Genomic DNA, 27,527 nt, shown 5'->3' on the forward strand with positions numbered 1-27,527 from the left:
TCGATTAAATCGGTACCTATTAATACAAGTTTATCAACAGTTGCAAAAAGATGAAGATAAGATTCGCCGATAATTGTATTAATATCATAATAATGCAATACGAAAAAATAAATATTGTAAATAAGAAAAAAATCATGTTTATTTATTATAAATAATTCCTTATTTATTATAAATAATAAAAAGCTGCAATACTGGAAGATATATACATCTCCAAAAATTAGGATATCTATTATTGAACGACATCTCTTTTAAAAATTATCAGATACAAATGATCATAAAAATAATTACAACAGGAATAAGAAATCTCGTCGAAAAGGAGGGAACATTTTCCACTTCCTTACACAGGACATCAGAGTTTTGACAGTGTTTATGTTTACAGTCGTCGCGCGTGCGTCTCGCTATCATTCTCCGATCTCAAGCGACCCCTCGTGATGCTGCCGCGAATCAATTCGCTCCCTTCCCTCTCCTTTCCGCCCGCGGTGGCTCTCGGGCCGTTCGCGTTGCGGCGCATTTATACGGGCGGCCTGTCTCTAGGCGCCTCAGTCTATGCTCGAGACGCGGCAGCGTGAGTATGGGGTGCGCGCGCAGGACCCCGCGAGACGTATCGTACGGCATTGCGCTTTGAACCGTTTGACGACGAGCAACGAGACGACGCGACGCGACGCAACGATTCCGAAACGCTCTCGACAGGAGATAAGAAGGACAAACACAATTCTCGTCCCCGTCTGCCTGCAAAATCGCCCCTCGACGCTCCTCGACGACTTGCCGTCTCTTGACAACCGCGGTTGTTCGCGGCGCGAGCGCGCCTAATCGCGTGCATGTCGCCGGGAAATCCGACCGAACGTTCGATTTTCCGCTCGATGAGTGAAAGATTCATCGCGCTATCGTGAAACGAGATCGGGATCCTCGCGGGATTCTCCGCGATTGTGGTGATCCGGTGTTGGTGACTCGGCAAGGAAGGATCTCCCTGGATTCGCGAAGTATCAAACGTAAGTATTATGTATGCACTTGGTCAGGTATCTGAAGTTGGCTGCGGTTTGGCGACGCTTATTGCGAACGCGCGATCGAAGAGGTATTAAATGATTGATTCGTTCCGCGGATCAAAGGAAATCGAGATACGTCATTTCGATTGCCTTTGAAGGCGAACGATTTGAATTAATTAGCAGATGCATTTGTGATTGACGTGATTACTTTGAATTGCTCTTTTTTACGCGATGAAAGATCATTTTAGCAAGGAGCATAATGTCTTTTATCTCGAATAGATAACGACTGCAAGCAGATAATATTAAATATTAACAACACAAGAAAATTATCTCTCGTGAAATTTTTTTATGTCATTTATAAATTTTTATCTTAAAGAGAAATTTAAATTTTCCAGAATATTTTAGAAAAAAATTTTTGATTCCCTCGATCTTTAAATTTTTGAATATTTATTAAGTAAATCTATGGGACTCGTGTAATATACAAACTTTGACATTTTTGGGTTCTTTCTTCTTATCGTCACGTTTCTTCGAATAAAATTATCTCAGAATTATCGTAAAAATGACGATTATAAGTATCATCTGATAACTGTGGAATTTCCTGTTACAATACACAATTTTCTACGAATTTTTTATGATGCACCCTTTAATTAGGAAATTATTCCATTGAAATTAGAAATGGAGCATCTAAATTATCTTCAATGTAAAGAAACATAAATAACTACATTACATCTGTTGCATAGCACAGATGATTCATTGGCAAGTTGGCTTATGCAGCGACATTGATAAGGAATCATGGCACGCGATATTAATGTTAGACTTTAACTTGAAATGGATATTGCAGACGGTAATCAAGCGAACAAAATGATTCCAAATAATAAACAACAAAATAAATTTCTAAAAAGTTGAATACAAAATTACCGCAAGATCAAGTATATTAATATTATTAATCTTATCGCGCATGTATATCGTATTAGGATGTATTTAAATAATAATGCATCTTATGATACTATGCAGAATACAGTAATAATCTTGCTAGAACCATAATGGACAATAATTAATTAAAAGATTATTTTATATAATTTTATGCCATTATATGCCTTCCTATTCTGGCTACTTAATCATCCGTTAGAGTAGTGTTTTTAGAGAAAGTTTCATTGTTCGATCATAAGGAAGTTCTGCTTCGTAATCATTTAATCACATTAATTACGAGTTGTTACGATAATATAATTAATTATTCGCAAAAAATAGTACATATGATTAACAATAATTAATTAATATTTGTGTTATATCATCCCCATCTCCAATATATTTTTCACATTTCATTTATATTTAATTTCTAATTAAAATCATTTTTTACATAGAAAGCTGCATTGTTCTAGCAATTGTAAGGAAATATTGCACCGTAGTAACTAATTAGAAGTCGTTAATGCAATTAAATCATACATTGTGTGACTTTCTTTACACGTTAGGTAATCTCACATTGTGTACTACAGAAAGGAAGTAGAGCGAATAATTACATTCGTGACTTCTCAAATTTAATGATTATAATGTCAATATTTTCAAAGGAACTAATGAGAAAATTAATACTCGTCGTCTCGTGTGTTATACACATTCCGATTATATATTAATGATATATTAAATTGTAAATACATCGGAAGGGAAAGCAGAAAATGAAGATCGAAAATTTGAAGAATCTTCAATTACATGGATGATACGCGGATTAGTTTGCGATCGATAAGTAATATTCGCCCACAGAATGATTCGCGTAATGGCGCGATAATTTCGCGGCGATTGAATTGCTAATGCAATTATTCGTCGGAGGCGCGAGTACATCCTCAGAGCGAAGATGATCGAGATAAGTGGACGGAGACAAAGCGTTTTGTCGCGTGAGATAGTCAGTGCCGCGCAACGAGATACATCTTTCTCTCTCTTCCTCTCTTTCCTTCTTTCTCTTTCGCTTTCTCGATAATAAGTAATAAACGTAGGCATGATGCATAATAAACGGCAGGCATGACGATGCTTGCATATCGTGACTATTCTATTGAATGACATTGAACCTTCCTTCGATCTTTATCGATTTTGCATACGCGAAATATTACATTCTATATGCATTCTTAAGAGCATTTTTATAGGACATATTTGCGTAAGAAAAAATTGCATAATACATTTGAAAGCAGTTTTAATGAAGAATAATGATCTAGTTTTAATAAGAGACTTCTTTTACAACCGGATGACTGGAAAAAATCGGAGTATTTTTTTTTATATTTGATACTTTTATAAAAATTTTTACATTATAATATTTTAATAAATTGAATCAATTATTCTCGCGTTATTATTATTCCGTGGTAATGTAAATACGACAAATGACTTTTAACGTACTAGCACATCGCATAGGAAATGATGCGATCGACAAACATTATTTGCATTACTATTGCTATTCTATTGCTCGATCATAGATGAACTCTGTTGCGCCAACACACGCGTTTACGCGAGGATTCGCTGCGTGCATCGAGTCTTGAGAATAGCGTGCTGCTCGTTACGGCTGCTCTCCGCTTAAAAGTGAATGGGGAACCCGCTCATTCATAAGATTTTCTTCCGAGAGGGGCAGCAAACAGCCGCGCGCTCGCTACTTGCCTCGGCGCAGCGCGGAGCAAATGCACTTTATGCAGCGACTGGATATGCAACTTATCACTCGTCCGTTAAAGCAAAGTATTTTGCGACCGAGGAATGCGAGGCACGCGAAAAAGAAGTTTGCGAATAAATATTTTCTGAGCGATCTTTCATTGCACTTTGCTTTGCACAAAGCAAACAAATCCAGTGAAGAAAATAATGGGTAACAATTTTATTTTGGTAATAACAAGTATTAAAAATGTAACGAAATTATTATTATTAATTTTTTATGATTAGGTAGACATTTTTCATCGATTCGTCATCTACGTATAATAAGAAATTACAAAATAAAATTTTCTTCACAATGTTTAATAAAATAATTATATATATGTATTTCCTCTATTATAAATAAAAATTATATATTACATAAAATATATAATGCAGGGTTTATTAAAATAAATGTATAAAAACGACAAAATAATAAGTGTTATATAAAAACAACAGAGTTTAATAACTGACTGACATATTTAGAAAATAATTAACAGATAGCCGACTTTATCTCAAATATCACTACGTATATGCACAAAGATACACGAACCGTAAATTCGCGATAATGTACATGATCGTTATGTTAAATGCAACAAATCAGTGCTGGAAATAGAGAGAGAGAGAGAAGGATTTATCTCGTGAAGAAATACGCGGCCCTTATGCGATTTGTTAAAGGTTTAACACGGCGATAATATGGTCGAAACAGTTCTCTCGTTAAATCTCGGTCTCTCATTCGTTCTCGACGCCGACCGGCAATGATTGCAACATTGCAAACGTCGCGATTAATGAACGGCTGTCATCGCATCGCCAGAAAATCAGTTGCGCGTATCGCGAGCTATATACGCTGTCGAGATGCGTTCGTTCTCGCGCATCGGATTAAGTTGGATTTCAGCGCGTACGTATATTCTGATATCCCGATGACAGCATGATCCTTAGAGCAATCAACAAGCATGTAATTTTTGCGAAGGGGAATTAACTATGCCGCTAGTTTTGTTAGATACATACACGAATTGCCCCGGGAGGAGAAATTATAACGTCAGGAGCGTACGGTTTTACCGATTTCGACCAAATTTTCCAAGTTTCTCTCATTTACCAATCTCGTATCACGTTGAATCTGTAGAGTTGACGTTTCTCTATCGATTTTTATCTGTGGAGTTGACGCAGTATTTTTTTTCGCGATATTCTCGGCTTCGAGTACTCGCACGCGATATGAAAATTTTGCCCACCGCGAAAGGAGTAGAGACGAAAGGTGGGGGGGAAGAGGGCAATAAGTCCAGTCAAGGCGGTAGGTGATCAATCTCGGCGCGCTCGAAGGGAACTTTACGGACCGGCGCGTAATGATGAACGACTTCGGAGTCGGTGTGTTCCGGACACTATCGGACCGCGTAGTCGAGATATCGCGTTTCTCGTCGCGGTCCATGGGCGACCATGCGCGACACGGATTTGCATTCGCGCGGGCGTAATCGCGGGCCGATCGGGCTCGTCGTCGTCGTCGTCGTCGTCGTCGGGAACAGGTTCATTTCGCTGAGCGCGAAATGAATGAAATCGTTAGGCGTTACGACACGCCGACGTTCCGCGCTCCGGATCGTTTATCGGCCCGGTTATCTGCGCGCGCGCGCGCGCGCAATTATGCGTCTCGTAATAACTCGATGCGTGCGCTCGTGCGCGCGCGCGCGCCGGCTTACGCATCCGGTTTCCCGGATATATTTTGTGTCCATTAGGATAATTGTCATATTGTGCGTTGAACGTGCAAACTGCAGTATGTATCTCTCAGTTATTTTTTGACGATTTTTTGCGATATATATAATTATGAATAAACAATTTTTTAAGTAAAATCTAAAAAATTATTACAGAAATTAATTTTAGAAAAATCTGTCGCGACAGAAATTTAAATATAATGTTCTGGAGGAAACTTTAGATGAGATATACATATATGTAAATGAGATCGAGTATATTAATTGGTTGTGTTTATTTTGAAGATGGATGCCACTATGAACCGATGTGTTTTGTATACAAGATTATATTTTTATTTTTAAACATCGTTATATATATATTAATAAGAATTTTTAAAACGAGGACAAAGAAACGTTCTCGTTCTTATAACGTGAGTGGATTCTTGATATCTCGCTGATAATATCTTAATCTCTCTTCTACCTCACGATGTGATCATTACGCCTTCTCCACTGAAAATTTCTTCTCGGTATAGTGAAATAGCACTTGGATAATTGTTGAATGTTTGCAGTTACGATGCAGTAAAAGTAGAGTGTTATAGTTATGCTACGACAAATGTTCTAAGAGAAGATATTATATTTTATATGACGAGATTGAGAGCGCTCATGCAAAAGTCGTTGCACGTTATTGCGAAAATTCTCTTCTGCATATCTTATGTAATACACGAGCAGATAATTTATAATACTTTTCGCAGGAAAATATTTTTATAAAGTATTGATGTATTTATTTTTAATTACAAAAATAAATTCGCCAAGTCTGTCGAAATTAATAGATGCAAATCGTATGTCTCTCTTTCTCCTTATCATAATTATATTGAATATATTATTGGATATACATATGTATATTTTTTGCAACTTTTTTATAGAGCACTTTTCTGCATTATTTTTATAGATGCTTCTGTTATTAAATACATTTATCGAAAATGAAATTGTGATACCTCTTGTGATCCTCTAACGAGTCGTGAATAATTATGCGGAATCCTGTTGTGGGACGACTCTTGCGACGAAAAAAAAGACATAGTTGATACTTAATGGGCTGTAAAAGAGCAAATGACCATTAATTGCGTGGCGCGCCTCATTGCGTTTGTATGAAACGAGCATTATATGTCCCGAGCGGATTTGTTTTCTATATTTACCTTTCGCAAAATTATCACATCGACCATCGCCATAATTACGACGCAGCGAGACTTTTAATTTATCGCGATCTTGTTTTCCTTTAATAATAATGTATCGGTGCTATCTTTGGTCCGGTGCAAGAATGTTGTCGTCGCATTGATCGTGCATAACGTAACATTACTTTAACGTGCGCGATTAAATTGCGGCCAGCGGCATCGAGCAACCCTCATATACGTATACGTATACTTGAATATGTATATCGGTGTATTTATAAATTACGAAATTATAAAAGATATGATAAGATTGCGAGGACATAAAGTAAAAAGAAAAGAACACTGAAAATTGTGTTCATAATTATTCGTAAAGAACTTCACTTAAAATAGGATCTTGATGTAAGTACATATATACGTATAAAGAAATATTATTTTTGCGCAATAAGAATATGCGGATCTTTGAAACATTATCGTTTCTATCATATTACACATTATTCCTGTTTACATAACTGCATGACGATGTGCGTAACATTTATCGTAACCGGCGATGAATGAGACCGAGGGGAGGATGAATCGGATTAAAGTAAACTCGCGCGCGCCCCAGAGAAATTATACTAATAGGACGTAAGAGTAACTGCTTCCTGGCGATCGGGAGAGTCGGTTAAGTAAGTCGTAGGGATCAGAATTATGCACGCGTGTGTGCGCGTCTATAAGTCAGGACGACTCGTAAAGATAATAAAGTATGTCGCCGAGACTTTTGTAAGGACTTTAAATAAATTTTTTCATTTAATCCGGTTCAGCGCTTATCTTTAATCCCGTTCATCCGCTCTACCGTATTTGTTACCGCTTTGTTACGATATCAGTGCAAGAAGATATTTGAAAGATTTAATTCACTTCGTGTGACTTATTGCGAGTAGCAACTGAATTTCTTGAAAATCATCGCACGATATCACGCATGTATTTTCCTTCGAATGCGCGACTTTGCTATTCGCACTGATATCTCAAGAAAGGGGTCCGCGAGCTCTTGAGTCGGCTCTTTATTATTCCATTGAGCGACACGAAAGGGACGGAATATTAAGAGTTGGTTGCCCTATGGATATCGCGCGCACGCTTCGTTCCCTATGAAAGCGCATTCGTAAGTTTACCTACGTGAGCGTACTTTAAAGATACGCCACACGTGACATAACGGTGCATCATAGCATTCGCACGCAGTGTCATGAAAAGCTGCGTACGTCGGAAACGCGATTATGCTTTTGCAGAAACTTGAAGTCTCAAGTAATATTAATCTGAAAAATAATTATTTTTATTATATGATTTTTATTATATGATTATTTTTATTATATAAATTATTTTTATTATATTTTCATTATACCTGAATTTTTCTATCTTAATAATTTTCATAATACACTCCGAAAACGTATTATATTATATATAATATTTCTCTATTAATATCTTATAATCTTTTTATATTTTTCATAAATTTCGGTAAAATTTCGATTTTAAAATAATGAGTCATAGGATTTTAAATACGGATTCTATAGAATTTTATTCGTCACGTAACAAAATTTCATATTTACAAAAAAAATAATTATATGGAATGATATAATCATAAAATTAGCTATGCCATAAATTATGAAATACTCTTATGTTGATAAGATTAAACATCGATAATTGGCATTCAACACTAGAATTATCAATTATTTATTACAAAATCGCACGAAACAAGAAATACATAAAATCCCGTTAAATCCACTTTGCGTGAAATAAAGAAGAACACTATAAATTTCCGAATGCATCTTTCACTTACGACTACAAAAAAAAGCGCACGTGTTTAAGGATTGAATTTCACAGTTGCATCTCCGCGCGAATCTCTAATAGATTCCTTCGCGCTGCGCTGACATTTATAAAACCCACGGATACAACTCCAGCGGAGTGTAACGATGTTTTACATGCTCGCAACCCCGCTGTGATTTAGCGACCTTCGGCTTCGCGGGTAACGATAAAGGTTGTAAGTTAGCCCGTAAATTAGCCATCAACCGCTGACAAACGTACCCTCGTCTTTTATTCACCGTGTATATCGTTGAACAATATCACTTTTTTCTATTTCTTTTTTAATTTAAAATAACATAATTTTATAATATTTACATCTTAACGTCTAAAGTCAGAATAGTGTGTTTTAACTAAATTTATCATTTGCGTTTCATTAAAATTATTAAATTAAATATGACTATATCGTATAATTCGTATATATTTTATCAAGCTTATAGCCTATATTCGGAACATAGTATTCTTTAGATACAAGATAATTGTATCGTAAATTATTTTCACGCTCGTCGCTTCGACGTTCGTCGAAGGAGAATCGATAGGACGCTATATTATCGAGAACTATTTGCTCCAAATAAGCCGTTCCCGCGAATCGTTCTATTCATTCAATCTATCGATTTAAACTTTAGCATTTTCAGACAGTGCATTTCCGATGCGGCAAATAGGCGCCAACGATATGGAGCGAGACGCCTGCGTCGCGTCGTCTCGTGAGAAACGTGATACGATGACATTTTGCAACCTTTTATATCATAATCCGTGATCGTCGCTGTCGGCGCACGAATCTTTAATCTCATATATTTACGATCCACTTCCTTTTTATGCATTGATTCCTTTTTCGTCTGATCTCTTTCGATTTCTTTTTTATTCTAATCTCTCTTTTTCATCGTTCTTTGGATATATGTGCTATTAATTAATAAATTATAGGGTCCGAAATCATCAAATCTCTTTTCAAATATTTTTTTCGAGTAGTTGAAGCCAATATTCTCTTTGAAAGTTGATTAGCCATTGTCATATATTTCAGTTTCTAAATTTAAATTAAATTTCGAATTAAAATTATTTGCTAATTATAAGTTAAATTTCGTGTAACGTGTTTGTGTATTATTGAACCATGATTTTCAAACCAGCTTCGGTCAACCCTTGATGAAGGTTCGTCGAATTAGAGGGGCTCAGACCACACTGAAATGAAGCTTCATGGGGTCCTATGAATGGAGCGTTTTATGGCTGTTAGATATTATGCTGGCGACGCATGTGTGGATCATTTCCCACGATTATTTTCTCTGGTCAACACATGCAGACGGTTAGAAAATAAATATTTAGAGAGTGGGAAAGAGCATTTAATTTTTTGCACACCGGCCAACGATCTCAGAATTGTTAGAAGGAAAAAAATGAGTATATTATTTTTTTCAAGTTTGTTTTCAAATAATAAAATATTATAATTGTTGAAGATTTTTAAAGAAATATAAGACTAGATTCTATTCGCTAACAATTATTTTTAATTATCTCAAATTTTCTTTCAAATCCGACAATGTAGATGTGTAATTATCCGATATTTATTCAAGTTTTTGCTCCTCAATTTGAGGGCGCGGTGCAGATTTATTCGTAACGTCACACTGAGATTTTCATTCAATGAAAGTCAAGCGCGCTAAATGTCATTGTGTGACTCGATGCTATTCAAAGTATATCAAAGCAATGTCTTACAATGATTTCACTTGCGACTTGGCTCTCGATACTATTAACCTGTGCATTACTCGATGAGTTGTATACAATGCTGCTGATGGAGATTTATGTGCGTCACCGCCTGAAACGAAATAGAGATTCAATGACTCAATAGACAAGACAGTAAAGCGTTCATGTATTCAAAAAAAGAAATAAATCTGTCGTAAAAGAGAAAGTAGGGAAGAAAAATTGAAAGAAAATTAAGAAATACAAAAACATAAAGGAACAGTAAGTTGAAAAATGCAGCTAACATAACAATAACTCTATTTATTAAAGAAAAAAATATGTAGAAAATAAATAAAAAAGAAAATGTGATCCGACAATTAAATATGCAATTGAGTTTAAGGTAAAATTTATTCATATTTGACTAATTCAAATCGTATAATCGAGATTCTATCACGTATAAAAAATGTTGTGTGAAATGCAACTGTAATAGACATATATTGATATGTATCATATACGTACAGGGTGGTTGTGAATGACAAGTTATGGGGAAAATATCGCGGGGCTGACCGCGTTATTGTCAACAACGACACTCGGAGTGGCTATTGTCTGGTTTCGCGTTTTTTTATTCATCGGATGTTTATAATCTGCCTCTTGCATCGCAAAATAATGCCCGCGGATTTGCATACGCAACGGTATCTGGACGTAGAAATATCGCGTGAGAAAACGAATCGGGATTCCGTTAGCGGCGCATTGCAATTCCTGGGCATAACGAATGTAGCTTTCATCGGGACGATAAATAACGTTGATCGTGATTTTTTTCCGCGATATTTCAAGGTTTGTGAAGAATCATGGGAATTTAATTGCATATCTATCGTAAACTAGGACGCAAGATAATTTGTCTTCTTTAACTGTCCTATATTACATTCTCTGTATTGCATTCCATGTAATACATATATGGTCAAGTATTGAACGGAGACACTAAAAAGAAAAAAAACACTAAAAAGAAAAAAAGAAAAACTTGAAAGAAAATAGAGAATAATAAATGTATATAGAGAGAAGACTATTCTTTATGCAATTGATTAAAGATGCAGTAAAGGGAAGCCAGTAAATAAGCATTCAAAGATTTAAAAAATTTCTACGAATTGTACTCAATGAGGTTCCCCACTTTCTAGCTATGAATAACCCTAGTCCTTCGAGATTTTCAAAGAGTGGGAGAAGTTTTCTCCCTTGTCACAGTAGGACTGAAGTTTCTTCAGTTATGTTAGTTCTCTCTGAATGCTCTAGACAAGCAGAAGCGGAAAACTATTGTATAAGATGCGAAATTCCTGGTAAATCGAAAGTGTAAAATATTAATTAAGTAGAAAATTTAAATTTGTGATTAATATGAAATAATGTGTCAATATAATAAAAAATAACTTAATTTATTACATGATATTTAAATTTAAAAAAATAGACAAAATAAAATTAATAATATAGTGTGGAAAAATTTTCAAATTTTTATTTATTTAAATATAAAAGTGTGAAATCAAAGAAAAAACAAAAGTATCAGTTTTAAATTTAATTTTCTTTTAAATCTAATATATAATTTTATCAAACTTTTAATATAACGTAATATCTCTCTGCTTTCAGTTTTCGAATAGTTGAAACCATGTCGGTGTTACTGGAAGGTAGATCGTACAGGCCGTTCAAGTCCTCGGAAGAGTACCTGATAGCGATGAAGGAGGACCTGGCTGAATGGCTGAACGCCCTATATCCAGAACTCAGGATCAATCTGGACAATTTTATGGACAGGCTGGACACCGGCGTCGCTCTATGCAAAGTAAGTGTCACGAATGATTTGCCTAAGCTATAACTATCGCGGAAGCACGATTATCCGTGCGGTTAAGCGCTCGTACAGTCATAACGAGGCGATCCTTATCGCGCGGCTATCATCGTCGAAAAATTCTCCGATCGAGATACCCATTGGCCTCAATTCTAGAACACGATTGTCACGTTCTCCGCTCTTTCCGCGTTTATTTTCTCGCCGCTTGGTAAACATCCGCCTATACACAGTATCGTGAAAGTATGATTACATATACAAAAGTAATAAAACTTTCAGAATATAATTTTTTCGTACATTTTATAACAAATTGTTATTCGAAACGATACATAACTTGCAAGTATTTTCTTGTACTCAAAAATATTTTATATATATATTAAAAATATATTAAACATTAAATGAAACAGACATTACTTAATGTTAATAGTATAGCACGAAATTTGAGTATACGTTAAAAATATGGAAATAGTTTGAATGATGCTAGACAAATTTAAAATTCGATTTCCCGTCGAAATTTTTTCCCCATTCATTTTCACGAACCCACGCGACACGCGCTAAAACGCATCAAAAGTGCACGTGTGCATCGTGACGAGGAGGAAGAAGGATGTGTGTGACGTCCAGCGGAAGCTCTTCGTCCTGCGTGGTATGAATTACGATCGAGCTTAATGCGCAATAGGGAGAGCAAAGAGTAGCCTGTTAAAAGAGCTCTTTTAATCTACATTTTTATTAAAATATGTCGTTATCACTATTATTCTGTTAATGCGTCTGTGAAAATTCGAGCATAAATTAATAACATCTTCTCTGATATTAATTCCAACGATCTAAGAAACTTGATATCAATTTCCAGTTAATTATTCAGCAATAATTAAAAGAATAAAATTTAATATCAGTATTTTAGTGATAATTCGATAGTGAAATTCACACACACTTGATTCGCAAAATGTATTCATATTTGTTTTCTTTTTCGATGTATTTATGATAACATTATTCCTGCCAGATGCATGATGACTAAACAGATGTCAGCTTAAGCGAAATTGAAATCATATGTTTGTGACAGCATGTGCATATTTTTTTGGTCGATAAGCGACATAAAACTTGTATGTTAAAATCACTGGGGGGCTTTTATGGATTTGATGTTGAAAACAAAAAGGAAAAAACACGTGTATACAATATGTATCTCCCACACGACTACTCGCCTGCAGCAGCGGATAGAGTAGTCACTTGTAGCGTGACCGATCGACTGTCGACGGTGTACACGGTCTCAGCTTATTAGCTCAGGCATTATTAAAGCAATTTTAACAAGTCATTAAGGGCACGGCAAATTAGGGCGTTAAAAAAAATGCGGGACACAATGAATAATGCTTTAATTACTCGATTAATGCGGTCGGCAATCGTGACGCTCTCATGTCAGGCCACAGTCGCGTGGAAATAACGAGCGCAAGGTTCGTGCATTTTGTATACGAACCGAGATAAATGTCACGGCGATAGAACGATGAATATCATCAAGCAGTTATTACCGGAGAAACAAAACAGTAAAAAAAATGAATTGCCAAAACGGATGCATTATTATTACTGATTCGTTAATTAAAATATGCTGCTCAATAACATGGTCTTCTATGATACCTGATATCTTAGATTTTTACCTTAGATTGTATTTTACAACGTGACGCCGGACGTAATATTTCCCGGAACGATACCGTGCGATCGATCGCGATCGTGGAACGGTCCGGGACTTTCACTGATCTACGACGACGATCCAACGCAGTTGCTCGAGCCGGGCACCGAAACGAGCTCCATTCATCGCCACGGGCCCCATCGAGCGCACCGTGCGCTCATAATGCCCACCGGATTCGCGACGAGTATCCGATCGTATAAATGTCGGAGTACCGCGCTCGTTATTAGCAACGTCGTCGTTATAAATTCATGCCAGAGAAATATTTAGAGTAGGCAGGAGAGGACGATAAAATCGCGGTGCGTGCGTTCCCTATGTGCCAACTCGGAGAAAGTCACCGGCTCGCGGAGCATCGAGTATGCACCTTAAAGCCGGATTCAGACCACGATCGTGTCGTGACATTGCGCGAATCTTTGCAAAACTTGTATCAACACTCCTGATTTTGCACTTAGCAATTAATTGTGATATTAAAATATGTCCTGCGCATAAATATTTTTACGAAATGAATACTAATTTCTTTCGTTTATTCACATCATTCATTTGGATTCGATAAAATTGATGCTTCAGATATTCTTTTCGAATTTTGAATTAATTAACAGCTTTGAATCTTGTATCACGAAGTTTTTTTCGTTAAAAATCTAGGACACATGCAGAGATTGTGAGTTATACATGTTTTTACTAATGCAGGATAATAAAAATAAAGTTTTCATTTCATATTTAATCAATTTATAATAGCGAAGAATAGTTGTTAAACGCGAGAACAATGATATACAGAAAAGAAGTAATTTACTTTGAAATATTCCACAGAAAAAGATCAATATATCTTGCTTAATAATTTCATAATTTAACATAGCTGTAGTAAAAAGTTCTTTTTAATTTGAATTATACATACAAATACGAGAGAAATAAAAAGTACGAAGAATAAAAAAACGAAAAAAATTAAATAGAAACGCAGGTCATATCGAATATGATGTATATTTTAAGCTTAATTGAAACATCACAATTAGGTGAGATTAAAAAGAGGACATCTATGACATACAAGAGGATATATATGAGCCTCAATATTCAGCATTAGATACGTTCGAATTGTAAAACGAAGCGCAATGCACTTTAGTCTGAATCCGGTTTAAGGATTACGGCAAATCTCGAGGTGAAGTGCTGGAATTTCTTACCTGTAGCAAGGGTGGTAGATTGGGTTGAGAAACAGAGGGAGGGCGAGGTAGCAGTGCTTTTGCATATATCGACTTTACGAGCCGTGACGAGTGGCCAAGCAGAGAGCATAATAAGGTACGCAACGAGAAGCGATAAGGAACCTCGGTGCTCTCGATACTGGCACTTCTGGGAGCTCTTTTCTGTTTCTTTCCTTTTTCTATAGTTTGCGGTGGCTTTTACAGACTGTAATTTTTTTTACTCCTTTTATACACGGTAAGGGAGGTGCGCAGGCGTCTGCATGCAATATGCATGACAGCCTAATGAAATGTAGCGATAGGAGGAATATTTAATTATATTTGGAACTTTATATGCATTTTCTTTGAATAATCTTTCAATAACTTTTTCACTCTAGTATTATTTTCACGAATTTATAGTTAAATAAAAACTCGAATTGATTTTTCTCCGATTGAAACTAGTGTTACATAACATTTAATATATCTTCGTATATGATCGAAAAGAGAAAAACATGATCTTTATATATTTATAATAATGAGTTATTTATAATATTCAAATAGCAACAGTTTTGAAGAAAAATATAATACTATAAAGTTTATAGTGGATTTAAAATTAAAATTTTAGTAGATGTGAAGACTGTAAATTAATATAAATTTAGCTTCCGAGAAATCTTGACTTTTTGAATCGAAAATTGATCGTCGTAAAAAATAATGCATATTTATCATCAATTATTTACATTCCAGCCATTGATTTTTGCTAGTGATTAATTCATAATAATAATAATTTAATTTTAAAATAAATTAAAAAATATCCTTCACTCAATCATCCGTAAATCTATTAAATCGTGAACTTTGTGACGCGCAAAAGACTTTTGATATTAAAGTAGCTTCGTGAAAAACATTTTTTAAAACATTGGAGAATAGCACTTGTCATGCAGTTAAAGGTTGACAGGCACTCCATATTAATCACGATATCCCGAAAGAAGCCAAGAGCGACGGCGCGTGGCCTTTCCTGTCGGAAATGACAAATACCGGGCGCCTCTCGATGGTAGACCTTATATAGAAGTCGGCTGAAACTATCTTCGAGCACGGTGCCACCTTGCATAATATCGATCCAGAAGTATTAACCCTTCAATTATGTTAGTCATTCAGTAAAAATAATTTAATTGCTGTCTTATTGATTTTTTTAAAATATTTTATTTTACTCTTTCATTTACATATTTTATACGAGAAGTAATTTAAAGATTTTTAATTAATTTTTTAGATTTAGATAGAGTTAATTTTGAGATTTTTATATGCCTAAAAAAATTTAGTACAGTCGTTACTTTTGAAAAGTAGTTATTTACGGTGCAAAAGTTTCCAGAAAGGATTTCGCAATTTTCTCCTCGCAAGGACGTCGAGTCGATGTTGCTTCGCGCCAATCGACATTTCGATGTTAATCCTATAGAGATATCTTTATATAAATAGAAGAGCGGTTCTTATATTGCGAATTCTGGATTATATCGTGGAATTCCAGGCGAATTTGCGACATGCGCCATTAATTAACCGCAATTGTCGTTATGTGCTTTTTCTCTCTCGCTTCTCTCTCGTTCGGAATTAGAATTTATGTTGCCTCTTGCGGACCTTAAAGCCTTAATTTAAAACGAGACAGTTTAAGACTCATTTGAACAAGCAATATTGTAAAAAAGTAAATATTTATTAGGACTACCTATAATTTAAAATAATAAAATTTTTTTCCTAAATAAAAATGTTATCTTCGTATATATTTTATATAATTTATTATTTTATATAATTTTATATATTTTATATTTTATATAAATATTAAATAAGACTGAAATGTTTGGATGTGCATTGTTGACTTTATATGAAAAACGCACTGTTTAAAGCTTGTTACAAAAAGTTATACTGATTTTAATGAACAATCGTTTTTATATTTGTATTCTATAATTGTCTTTTTCATCGCGAAAGCCACATCGCGAGTGTACACAATATTCTTGTAAGAAACAATAGCACGATTTTGAAATAATGTGTTTAAATGCGGCCAAATGCGCTAAGTCGAGATTGCGCGCGATCGAGGCTGATCCGAGGAAATTGGTTGCATTAATGAGCCAATTAATGGAAGAGTTACGACCCGGCTTTCCCGACAACACGATTGTCCATCGACTTTTCTGACACGCGTGGCAGAGCGACTTATCTCTCGGCAACGAGTCGCTCGTTAAGGGAGTTTATCGATGAATCTATCAGTTACCTTAAAGCGCGAATGGGATCGACAATTTCCTTCAAATAAATTGACATTATCGGTCACGTTATGATAAATGCAAATCCGATCGACAATTTTGTGTCATACGTGCGATCGATCACGCATGATCGATTTAATCCTTTCTGTTGGATAAAGATAAGTTTCGTATCTCATGATGGATAATTTGAATCCTTGTAATCTTGATGATATGTTTTGATTTAATTTTAACAGTTAAATTGTGCACTTCCAGAAATAACTTTGTATCATAATAAAAAAGTTCTTAATTATACTAACAAATAGTTTAGAGTGCGCCAAAATTAAACGAATAAGAAATTTCACTAGTATGAAAGAAATAACAATTTATATATATAATATAATAATTAATTTAGGAAGATTCTTTTTATATTATTTTAACGATACATAAAATTGAAGAACATTCAAGTTTGTCAAGTTATTTATCGAAATGATGGAAGAAAATACAAACGCATAAATCGTAACATAAATATGAAAGTAATTAGAAGAAAATGGAATCAAGGTCGGCAGCCTTGAAATTTCTTAAGTTAATTGAAATCGAGTGGAAAGCTGATGAAACCTGATGCCGCTATTGAATTATCGTAAATGGCATGATGACTAGTACCGTTCTATGACGTCGCGAAATGTAGAAAAGCGTAAAAGGATGGACTCGGATCTCTGCCTTCATTCCATTTCTACTAAATAAACTCGTAATTTTCATTAACTTATAATTATAAAGACTGTCAACATTTAAATTAATTATTTTTTTTATGATTAGTCTAACATTTTTATTTTTAGAGAAAGTGACTATATTTAATAAAATTATTAATCGCAGGAGAAATAGAACGAAACAGAGAAATATCAATTTGCCTTAAATTAAAATCTATTTTTACATGGTTGATATTTTAAAGGTGAATGTCTATACGAATCATATAAGATATGCAGATATGAAAATAGCCACAGGTGTGTCCTTGCCGGTTGATTATCCTTTTTGGAAGGTCGATTATAAAAATGATTGTAAAAATGAAGTCGCTATATCCGTTTCTGCGTATTTTACACCAAGGAAACACATTATGTATGCGAGGTCAAGAGTGTTTCCTGCTACCTTCCATTAGCATTTCTGTTGAGAGTTCCTATTCCTTTATCTAGCTTGCGTGCGTTCGGAAATGATGGTAGCACGAAGGACTATTCACACAAGTCTATATTAGTTTACAATCGAAAATACTTTGATCTCAAAATTATTATTCGTAAATATCGATTTAAAAAAAAATAAAAAGATATATAATTTAGTTAATAATAATATAAAATAAAAAATGTGTAAATAATAATATAAAAATGTGTAAATAATATTAAAAAATTGTTGAGACGCTTTTCGCAAAAATCGATAAATTAACGTAAATTATGAAGAGAATGAAGATCTGCGAATTTAAGAGTTAATTAAAACGAGGCCTTTAATATTTCTTAAAATGAACCACCTTTGAAATATGGAAATCTTTCCATTTTGCGCAGATAGACTTCACCGATGCATTCGAGCGCGAGCAACGGAAACTACAAACCGATGGTTCCTTTTGTCTCAGGGACAGAGAATGCAGCAGCCGCTTTTCTCATAATTTCTCGGAATCGGAGTGCACGGGGGTGGCCCTTTTCATCGTCTTCTATCTAAATATATATGCCGTGACCCCCGCGCGCCAGTGCTTCCGAACTTGCGATGCAAGGGGTGTGTGTTTTAAAAACAACGGACGAAAATAGACGGAGAAAAATCGAGCAGGCGCCACGACGCGACGCGATGTCGACGACCACAAGACGCGACGGGCGGTCTAGGACCTTACTCCGGGGATCGCCTTTATAGTCCTGACGCATTTTAATGCCAATGTCGACGTCCATTGACGTAACCGGCGGTGTCTCGAAAGGTTCATTGTACCTTTTTATAATATAGGTGGTCTCATAGGCGGCGGGACGCCTGTTTTCTAGGAACAAAATATCACTATAAAATAGGTCGATGAAATAACGTGATGGAGAATATTCCGTGCAAATAGCATATAATTATACGATTAATGTTTTTTTCGAAATCATATGAGATAATTAGAATTCGATAAAATTCTTAAAGCAAGATACAAAATAATCATGTTAAAGCGAGATCGACTCTCATTTAAAGACCTTTGGAATAGCTGTTAGACAAATTACGGCATAGATGATGATAACAGGATAATAACTCATTGAGATAATAGTTGTAGATATTCTCCCTCGCTATCGATCATCTGTTAATCGACGTTAAGTGTCTATTAAGCAATTCAGGACAATTATGAAAGATATTCCTTCTCTTGTAGTGAATGCCGATAGGCTTTTCCTGATAGATCTACTGTTTGCGAATACCTTCATTGAATCGCATCATCATTATGTTTTTTTCGAAATCATAAAATATATGAGATAATTAGAATTCGATATAATTATATTATTATTATTCATTATTATAATTATATTATAATAATAAATAATAATAATATTATAATAATATAATAATAAATAATTATTATTATTTATTATTTGACATAATAATATTATTTTCTTAAATCAAAATATTTTAATATAATTTTAATGTTTACAAACCATTTAACAGATTATTTATATAAATTCTATTTTTATTGACACTTTATATTTCTTTTACTTAAAACTATAAATATTCATTACGTGGAACGTTTAACGTCAGTTCGCTTTTGCGCGTCTTAACGATGACATGGGAATCATTTCCTGGGAAGCACCTTGTGACGTGTCATTGACTGTGACTACATAAAGATACTGCAAGCACGTTCGCACGATTTTACATACTTGTTCGCGCGTGCGACGCTTTGGAAGGTATCATACAACGCGCGCGTAGAACACGCCGTGATTCACGACGCTTTTGTGTCGGCCGAGGTCTTACTGTTAGGAGCACAAACGCGCGGTCGAGGTTTATTAACCTCTAGCGGAGACAAGAACGACAGGATCGCGAATAATCCTAGCGGGGAATCTCTTCGCGCTTCTGCCGAGCAAAGAATTTCTCCACAGCTGTAAGAATGACACATTAGAAAGTCTAATAATTAACTTTGCTGCTTGATGAATTGTGGGAATTTGAATTACATTGCCTTGTAAAACGCATATGTGTCAGTTGCGTGCGATGCGTAATCCCTTTGGCAAGATCATTAACAGCGAATCGTGTTATTTTCTATAGCACACGATGGTATAGGAAAATGAATCCATAAAATCGTTATTTTACTAATCAATAGTTAATCAATGTCATTTATTTAAACGGACAGATTTTATCTTAATTAGATTAAATCTCGCCATGCGTGTTCGCGTGCTTTCAATAATGCGCGTTCGTTTGCTCCAGTGGCCAGCATCGCAAATAGTCATAAATTTCAGCAATGGTTTATCATGTAAGCCCGCCCCCAGAAACTAAATTAAGTTACACGGTTATGAGTAATGATTACTTGATCTCTCTCGTTGGTTACGTCTCATTGGTTTTCTTCCATATCGCGCCAGCATTACGCTCAACTCGTACGCATTAAGCTTTTTTTCCCCCTCGAGCCCAATGAAACGTCTCGCAAACGCTCCAATTTATAAACGTAGAATGTGCAATGGCCATTTTCATTAGGCACATTCGTTCGTAGTGGCAAGCAGCGGCGACGATAGAGAGGGGAATCAGGGGTCACGTAATATGACATCCTGCCTTCGCTTCATCTGCCGACCATATTACCATATGCGCCGCTTCTCGTCTTTTATAAGCGTGACTCTTCCTCTCGCACGCAGTGATGCTCAACGCATCATCGGGAGATCGTGGCCTGATTTATACGCTCCAATTTAATCAAAAAGTATTGCCAATATTGATGGGCAGGAAATAAATAACGTCTTAATGAGACGATTACTGATAAAAATTATTTTCCAGTATTTGTGCGAAAGAAACTGAATAGAATTATCATATTTAAAAAATCAAGATGCTTCTTAATTTTTATATCAGTATCAATATTTTTCATTAATTTTCTTGTCAGATTCTTGACTCGTCATTACACAAGTAATCAAAGATAAATGAAATTAGTGACAACTTATCTTATTTTTTGAACATAAGTAACATTGGAAAAGAAAAACACTGATCATTTCTGTCTTCTAATTCGTGCCTATTTCTATTTTTTTCTTTTATTTTTCGATGAAAAGAGACTTCTTTCCACCAGTTTTAAGAGTCCTCGACAAAACGCTCCGATCGTTGAATCGTCGCTCGCGTTTAGTTGTAACTGCCTGTTGGCAGACTCGTCTAATCTCTCGTATTATCCCTCGGGAGATATTGAAACAGGCCGACGAGATAACCGGATGTCGTTAGATATGATTTTTACGAGTGTGCGTCGGGGTGCGCGTAAACAGCTCCGCAGCCTTATGGCACCCATGTGTAGACGAGATATATATTTTGTCGGCATCCCCCCTTAAAAAGCCGTGCATCATTCGTCCTGTTGAACCGAAGAAGTTTCTCGTAGAAACGCAGGCTCGAAATCGAGCCTGCGTTAAGAATGCGTAAAGATTAGAAAAGCCGCCGTTCAACAACTTGAGGATTTTATGACGCAATTAATCGGCTAGAGCAGAAGAGCAAACTTTTGTATAAATTCCTGGGGTTTTTCTCGTATTATTGACTCTGATTTATTCTTAATGACTCATATTTCTCAGGAAATAAAGAAAGAAAAATTTAAGCATCATGGAAAATACAAGATTCCTGTAAAAATTTCTGTAGATATTACATAAGTATCTTACAAGGATGAGATTGGTTAATAATGAGGCTTTTTTAAATTCTTAATTTTCTTATAAAATTTCCGTCAATGAAACTGTGGGTAAAGAATAAGAGCTATTATTAGCAAGATGCTCCGACTCTCTTTATACGTGACATCGAAATTCGATGCGTCGCACGCGAGCAAACGTTGCACATACGGCGCGATGTTTGCTCAGACGAAATACGATTTTATTTAAACATCGGCGACTTTCTAACGGGCCGACTGTTCCGGGTCATACTGCGTGGCAGCTTCTTTTTCCAACGTTAACCCAAATATCCTCCTAACGAGTCATCTCGTCTCGTCAACTCTGTTTGAGCAGTATATAGGTTCAACGAACCATCATTAAAACGAGCACCCAGTTAGGCTAGTGCAGTCGTTTGAGCAGATGTTCGGCGAAAAACGAGCGATGAACAAACAGAAAGGGATTGAAGGGATGAAATAGTATTACCGCAACTGATATATGTATCTTGATGAATGATGATAGTCAAATGGACGAAAGAAATTGTATGATAAACGAAGGGGTAGTTTTTGCAGTTTCTTTCTTCTATCTACAGTACCTTTTTTCATTTTAATGTTAATGGATCTTAAATATTTTCTAGGTCAAAAAATAATTAATAATAGAGTAAATTATTAATCATAGTAAAATTTAGTGATATCAAGTCATATCAATCATAGTAAATTAATCATATTAATAATCATAATAAAATTTATAATATTATTCAAACTGCGATTTCTCAAATTTTCGTAGAAATTACAAAGAAAATTGTTCTCATTTAATTCACATTGTAAACTACACGACTAGACTGAATGTTTTATTATCTATCATCGCTTTTGAGCTGCCAAATGCTCCCCACAAGGGTGTACGCATCTCGAATCTCTCTTAAACAATACACTCATCTAAATCAATAACGTGATATTGCATTAAAACGTTTTTTCTGGAGGGATGACAGTCATCAGATGCCATCTGTCATTTCAACTACTCGCGGTAAATCCAGGATTTTGATGCCGCGTCGAGTCTCGTATCTGAATAACGTGTATGTGTGTGCACGACGATGTAAAAGGAGACGGTGTGTGTGTGTGGGAAAGCTGTTCAATGGCGTGAAATGAAATATTGCATATAACGCACACATGCATTCTCTCTAAGCATTGGATATAAAGTATCGACGTTTGTCATAAGCGTCATGAAACATTGATGCACACGTAGGCTACACGATATACATTTAAATCGCTATTATTATAAATCGTAATTCACAAAACGCCGCAAATTACGATACCGAATGAAATATTTGTGCGATTAAAAATAAAGCTTGGAAAGTCCGTTCCGCGAAGTTTATAAAAATCAAAGAACATTTTTTTATAATTATACATCTCTCTCTTAGAGATTACTGAAATTGGCAAAAGTGCGATTTGCTTTCCCTTTACTGGCTCCGACCATTCGCGGCGGTAAATTATACTTCTGCTTCTGCGCTGGAGATGATGCACTGACCGGAGTGATTTCTTTTTCTACTTTCAGCATGCGAACAACGTGCGGAAATATGCGGGCGACTACGTGGCCCGACGTCAGGCCCGCAAAATGCCGATGACACGTTCGATAACCTCCCTGGCGCTGCCGATGAGCCAGGTAGGTGACGTGCCCTACCTGCCCAACGCCAAAGCCGGCACCTTCTTCGCCCGCGACAACGTCTCAAACTTCATCGACTGGTGCCGCAACAGTCTCGGCATCATCGAGTGCCTGCTCTTCGAGACCGAGGACCTGATAATGCGTAAGAACGAGCGACACGTGATATTATGCCTGCTGGAGGTGGCGCGTCGCGGCGCCAAGTTCGGGATGTTGGCGCCGTTGCTGGTGCAGATGGAGAGGCAGATCGATCGGGAGATCGCCGCCGAGAACAAGGCGGCGAATGGCGCCGACAACGAGGAGAGCGACGACGAGTACGAGGAAGAGCCGTGTCTCATATACGGACCGCAGCCGCAGATCGTCACGAACGATCTCAAGACCCTCCACGAGTTGGTAAGTGAAAATGTATACGATCTTGTGTTGCTTAAGTTAGCTCTCTCGCGAGAAAGGATGCTCTTTTCGTCGCTGAAGAAAAGTAAACGCGATGCAAAAGTTGACTCGTTGAAAAAAAAACAAAATTTTTAAAAAAATTTTTAAGACAGAGTCAATATCAATTTTTCTGAATTGGATTCTTGTCAAGGCACGGTTTTATAACAATCGCTTTGCGATGCTTCTCGATCATTTCTCGGTAGCTTTCTCAGCGATTCGCGGCGATTCGCGGCGCCGATTTTGCGATGAAGCTCGACGATTAAATCTCGACGGCTTCGAACGTATTCCAATGGCACGTTTTGTCGCGTATCATCGCCAACAGCGATCGTAAACGTGCCGCGGCTATGAAAATAACTCGCACCCTTCGGTGCACATCCGGGCGTATTTATGGCGATCTCAACTTATATGCCGAGAATATCGCGCGATCGAGAATAGGAGAACGGATGTGTGAGATACTTAAATCTAATGAACTGTCGATAGTTTTACTTATCGGATACCGCAAGATCGATACTAACTCTACAACCACGATATCGTGAAAGATAATTAGAAGACGAATAGTTTCTGCAATAATTAATAAAATTGCACAATAAACTTTATAATCAGTTTGTAATTTTGATACTGATTAATTTCAATTTTAATAATACTTGTCACATTTCGAATTTTCGCATAAATTCATAATTCAAGTAATAATTACAAAGATCGCGCGATGATAAAATAAAGATTTTTAAAATTCCGGATTAAAAATAAGTCAACGATTTTTAAATCACCTCAGATCGTAAAGCGTCACAGCTGTTACTCCGTTTTTCTCTTCGCGCGCATGTACGCATCTTTGACAGGGAAAGGACCGACCGCTCCCACGGCATGCGGCGTGTGTGACCTATCCGGCATTTTATTATCGACCGATTATTATAAATTAACGGGTAACGATCACGCGGCGCATGCGGCGTTAAATGTCCCGTCGTGCGCGCGAATCGCGCTGACGGCTCGGCGTCGCGATAATTTCTCCGCCGCGCCATTAATTGTACTGCCGCTGGCGGAGAATGCGACGCATCGGCTGACACTTCCCCCTTCTTCGATGATGTAAATGTAATATTCTCTATATTTCTCGGGCTCGTGGCGACATTTCATATCTTGCTTACATTTCCGTGCTAGACGATACGATAGAGCAATGATAGAACTAAGGAAGGTCTCCTGCGGAGGAAGTTGGGGAAGCTTTGGCCTTCATCTTTGCAAACAGTTTCAATATTTATTTGGCTTGAGAAGTAATATAACAAATATTTGAAGATATTAAATTTATGTAATATTTAATAATATTTAAATTTATTATATACTCATTGCATTTATTTATTGCTCGTATAATTTAAATATTTAAATTATTATTTATTATTATTATTTAACTTATTATTTATTATTATTATTTAAATTATTATTTTATTTATTATTATTTAAATTATTATTTATTATTATTATTTTAATTATTATTTAACAAGCCTAATAAATTATATTTAATTGTTGTCTATTAACTTTGCGTGATATCTTTGAAAGGCAGTGCGGTATGACAATTTGATCCGACTAAGAGCAATCGGCTTGCAAAAATATCGGATTATAGTCGACTCGCGAGTGTGTCTAACGGCGGCGATTACCGGCGGCGATACACGCGACCGGTATACGTGTAAGCGATGCTAAATCGCGGCATTTCACGAAGCGGAATAATTCCTTCCCCAGGGCCTACAGCTCGACGGCGTACGATAACGTCGCGGCGCGCGGCTTCTTGCCGTATAAGAAATTCCAGGACGCTTTCCCGCGAGGTCGAGGCTCGTGGTGTCTACGCTCGCGGAAGGTATACGAGCCTTTATCCGAAAGAAAGAAAATTTCGACATAATCGTAGAATGTTATAAATCTGCTCCTCGCGATAAGTCTTTTCTCCTTTCGCGGGAAAAGCCCATTCGCAAAGCTATTTCATATTTATATTCGTTTATGATGTAAAAGACTGCATGCTTCTCACGGATATAACGGGATAAAAATGCAGGAAATAAGAATTAGTATGGAATATTAATATTTTGCAGCCAATTTCTTACTAAAAACGAGAAGTTTCATAAAACTCATATTAAAATATAGATTTTTTATATTTGATGCAAAAATATTGATATTTTTGATAAATAATCATATCGTGTCACACTAGCTTAAAAATTCATCCATTTAATTAAGATTTTTCAATGATAAAATATTTTATTTTGTCCTCCCCTTATCCACTCTTATTTTATCATTGAATCTGGATTAAAAGTATGAATTTTTAATCTAGTAACACGATATGATTATTTATCAAAAATATCAATATCAATATATATAATAATAATTGCTCTTATTAATATTATAACATTAATGTTTCGATTGTATATATGTAAGTTTATCATTATATTATACTGTATTTATATAATTACTTTTTGGCGAAATATACCAAAGATAATAGTAAAATGATAATTCGCAACTGGCATCGTAAATATAAATGATATCCTGTTTCCAAAAAAACAACAACATGATATCATTCTTGATACGGTATAATATGATAATAAGCTTATGTAATCGAAACATTGATATTACAATATTGATAAAAGTAATTATTTGTAGCCTTCGGTATCAACCGGGAAGTATCAAGGCGAGAGCATCAATAACTTGCGGATTGTGTATCGTAATATCATTAACACCCCTAGTGGGTAGCGTAAGCGCTGCCAGCGTAGAGCGCGTTACCGCCGTAAATCTCGTGGGAGCGTCATTATAGCCGCCGTTCAAGCGTATTGTGCGTCGATTTTCGCGATCGGCCGCCGATATCGGCGGATAAATTTCACTTTGCGCCGCGGGGAGGCCGGACGACGCTGCTTGCCGGTGTCTCAAGTAGTAATATACCGTGAAAGCGTTGCCCACCGATTCCAATAAAGTAGAAGCGAGCTGAGGCGAGCCGAGAGAAGCCGCTTTGTCGGCTCCGTAATTAATAGGAATATTTATCGCAGCCACGAAAGTAGCAAAATCGGGTATCAGAATCGGGCCTGAACTTTCCATTGTTACTCAGATAAAAGAATTTGGAATAGCAATGAAATTCCTTCTTGATTCGTGTAATGCAATTTTTAATTATCTAATTATCTAAAATATGTGGGAGATTAAAAGAGGATCATGTACGATTATCCTTAAACAGGACTTAGTGCGAAACTGCTCGAAACAATTTTAATCTTGTAATTTTCTTTAAATTACAAGGAGTTAATATTTTTACACGTGTCACGAGTCTTGTTAAAGTTAATCCTGAGCGCGGGATATGTTGAATCGTGATTGAATCTCGAGATGACGATTACGTCGTCTCGTGTCAAATGCCGGGGTGTTCAAAGCGGCGACTCGTCGCTTTATTGATAATTAATCTAATCTCTCTTTACGCCGTGAGATACGACGACACGAAGGCACATTCTCCAAAGCGTTTGCTTTTACATTAAAGCCGTTCCTCGCGGCGATGCGGCGGCGATTCAAGGAGAGAGAAGAGAACGAGTAAGAGTATAAGAGCGTGTTTTACGTCGGCTTTCAATTAGATTCGCTCTTGTCACGCGCGTTATCTTATCGCGAGCGTTACGACTTTGTTAACCGCGTTTGATATAAACAATTCCGCGACGATTTGCGTAATTGTATACAAGATGCGATTACCGCGAACTGTTATGGCAATTATGTAGCAAGGGTTGATTAATATTAAATACTGTTAATTTTAATTTTAACACTATTAATTTTAATAATAAATAATTATTTATCAAATAATTTTTATTTGTCATTAATAATAAT

General features: G+C 36.1%; 1 protein-coding gene across 3 annotated transcripts in view; it reads left to right on the top strand.

Annotated features, from left to right (window-relative positions):
• Positions 1–523: 523 nt before the first annotated feature.
• Positions 524–27,527, top strand: part of LOC145968155 (GAS2-like protein pickled eggs) — a 60,635-nt gene continuing 33,631 nt past the window's right edge. The window contains exons 1-3 of one of the 3 annotated variants that reach the window (XM_083093441.1): positions 524–989; positions 11,596–11,785; positions 23,178–23,675. In XM_083093441.1, coding sequence (XP_082949567.1) covers positions 11,615–11,785; positions 23,178–23,675 — 669 coding nt within the window. In that variant the 5' untranslated portion in view covers positions 524–989; positions 11,596–11,614. Of the gene's footprint in view, positions 990–10,396; positions 11,295–11,595; positions 11,786–23,177; positions 23,676–27,527 lie in introns of those variants that run through there. The other 2 variants (XM_083093440.1, XM_083093442.1) reach the window with 2 other exon arrangements.

Source organism: Camponotus vicinus, unplaced genomic scaffold, assembly GCF_025532165.1.
Source record: "Camponotus vicinus isolate PSW18456_S1 unplaced genomic scaffold, iyCamVici1.0 SCAF_3, whole genome shotgun sequence".
In the NCBI taxonomy this organism is placed as follows: domain Eukaryota; kingdom Metazoa; phylum Arthropoda; class Insecta; order Hymenoptera; family Formicidae; genus Camponotus; species Camponotus vicinus.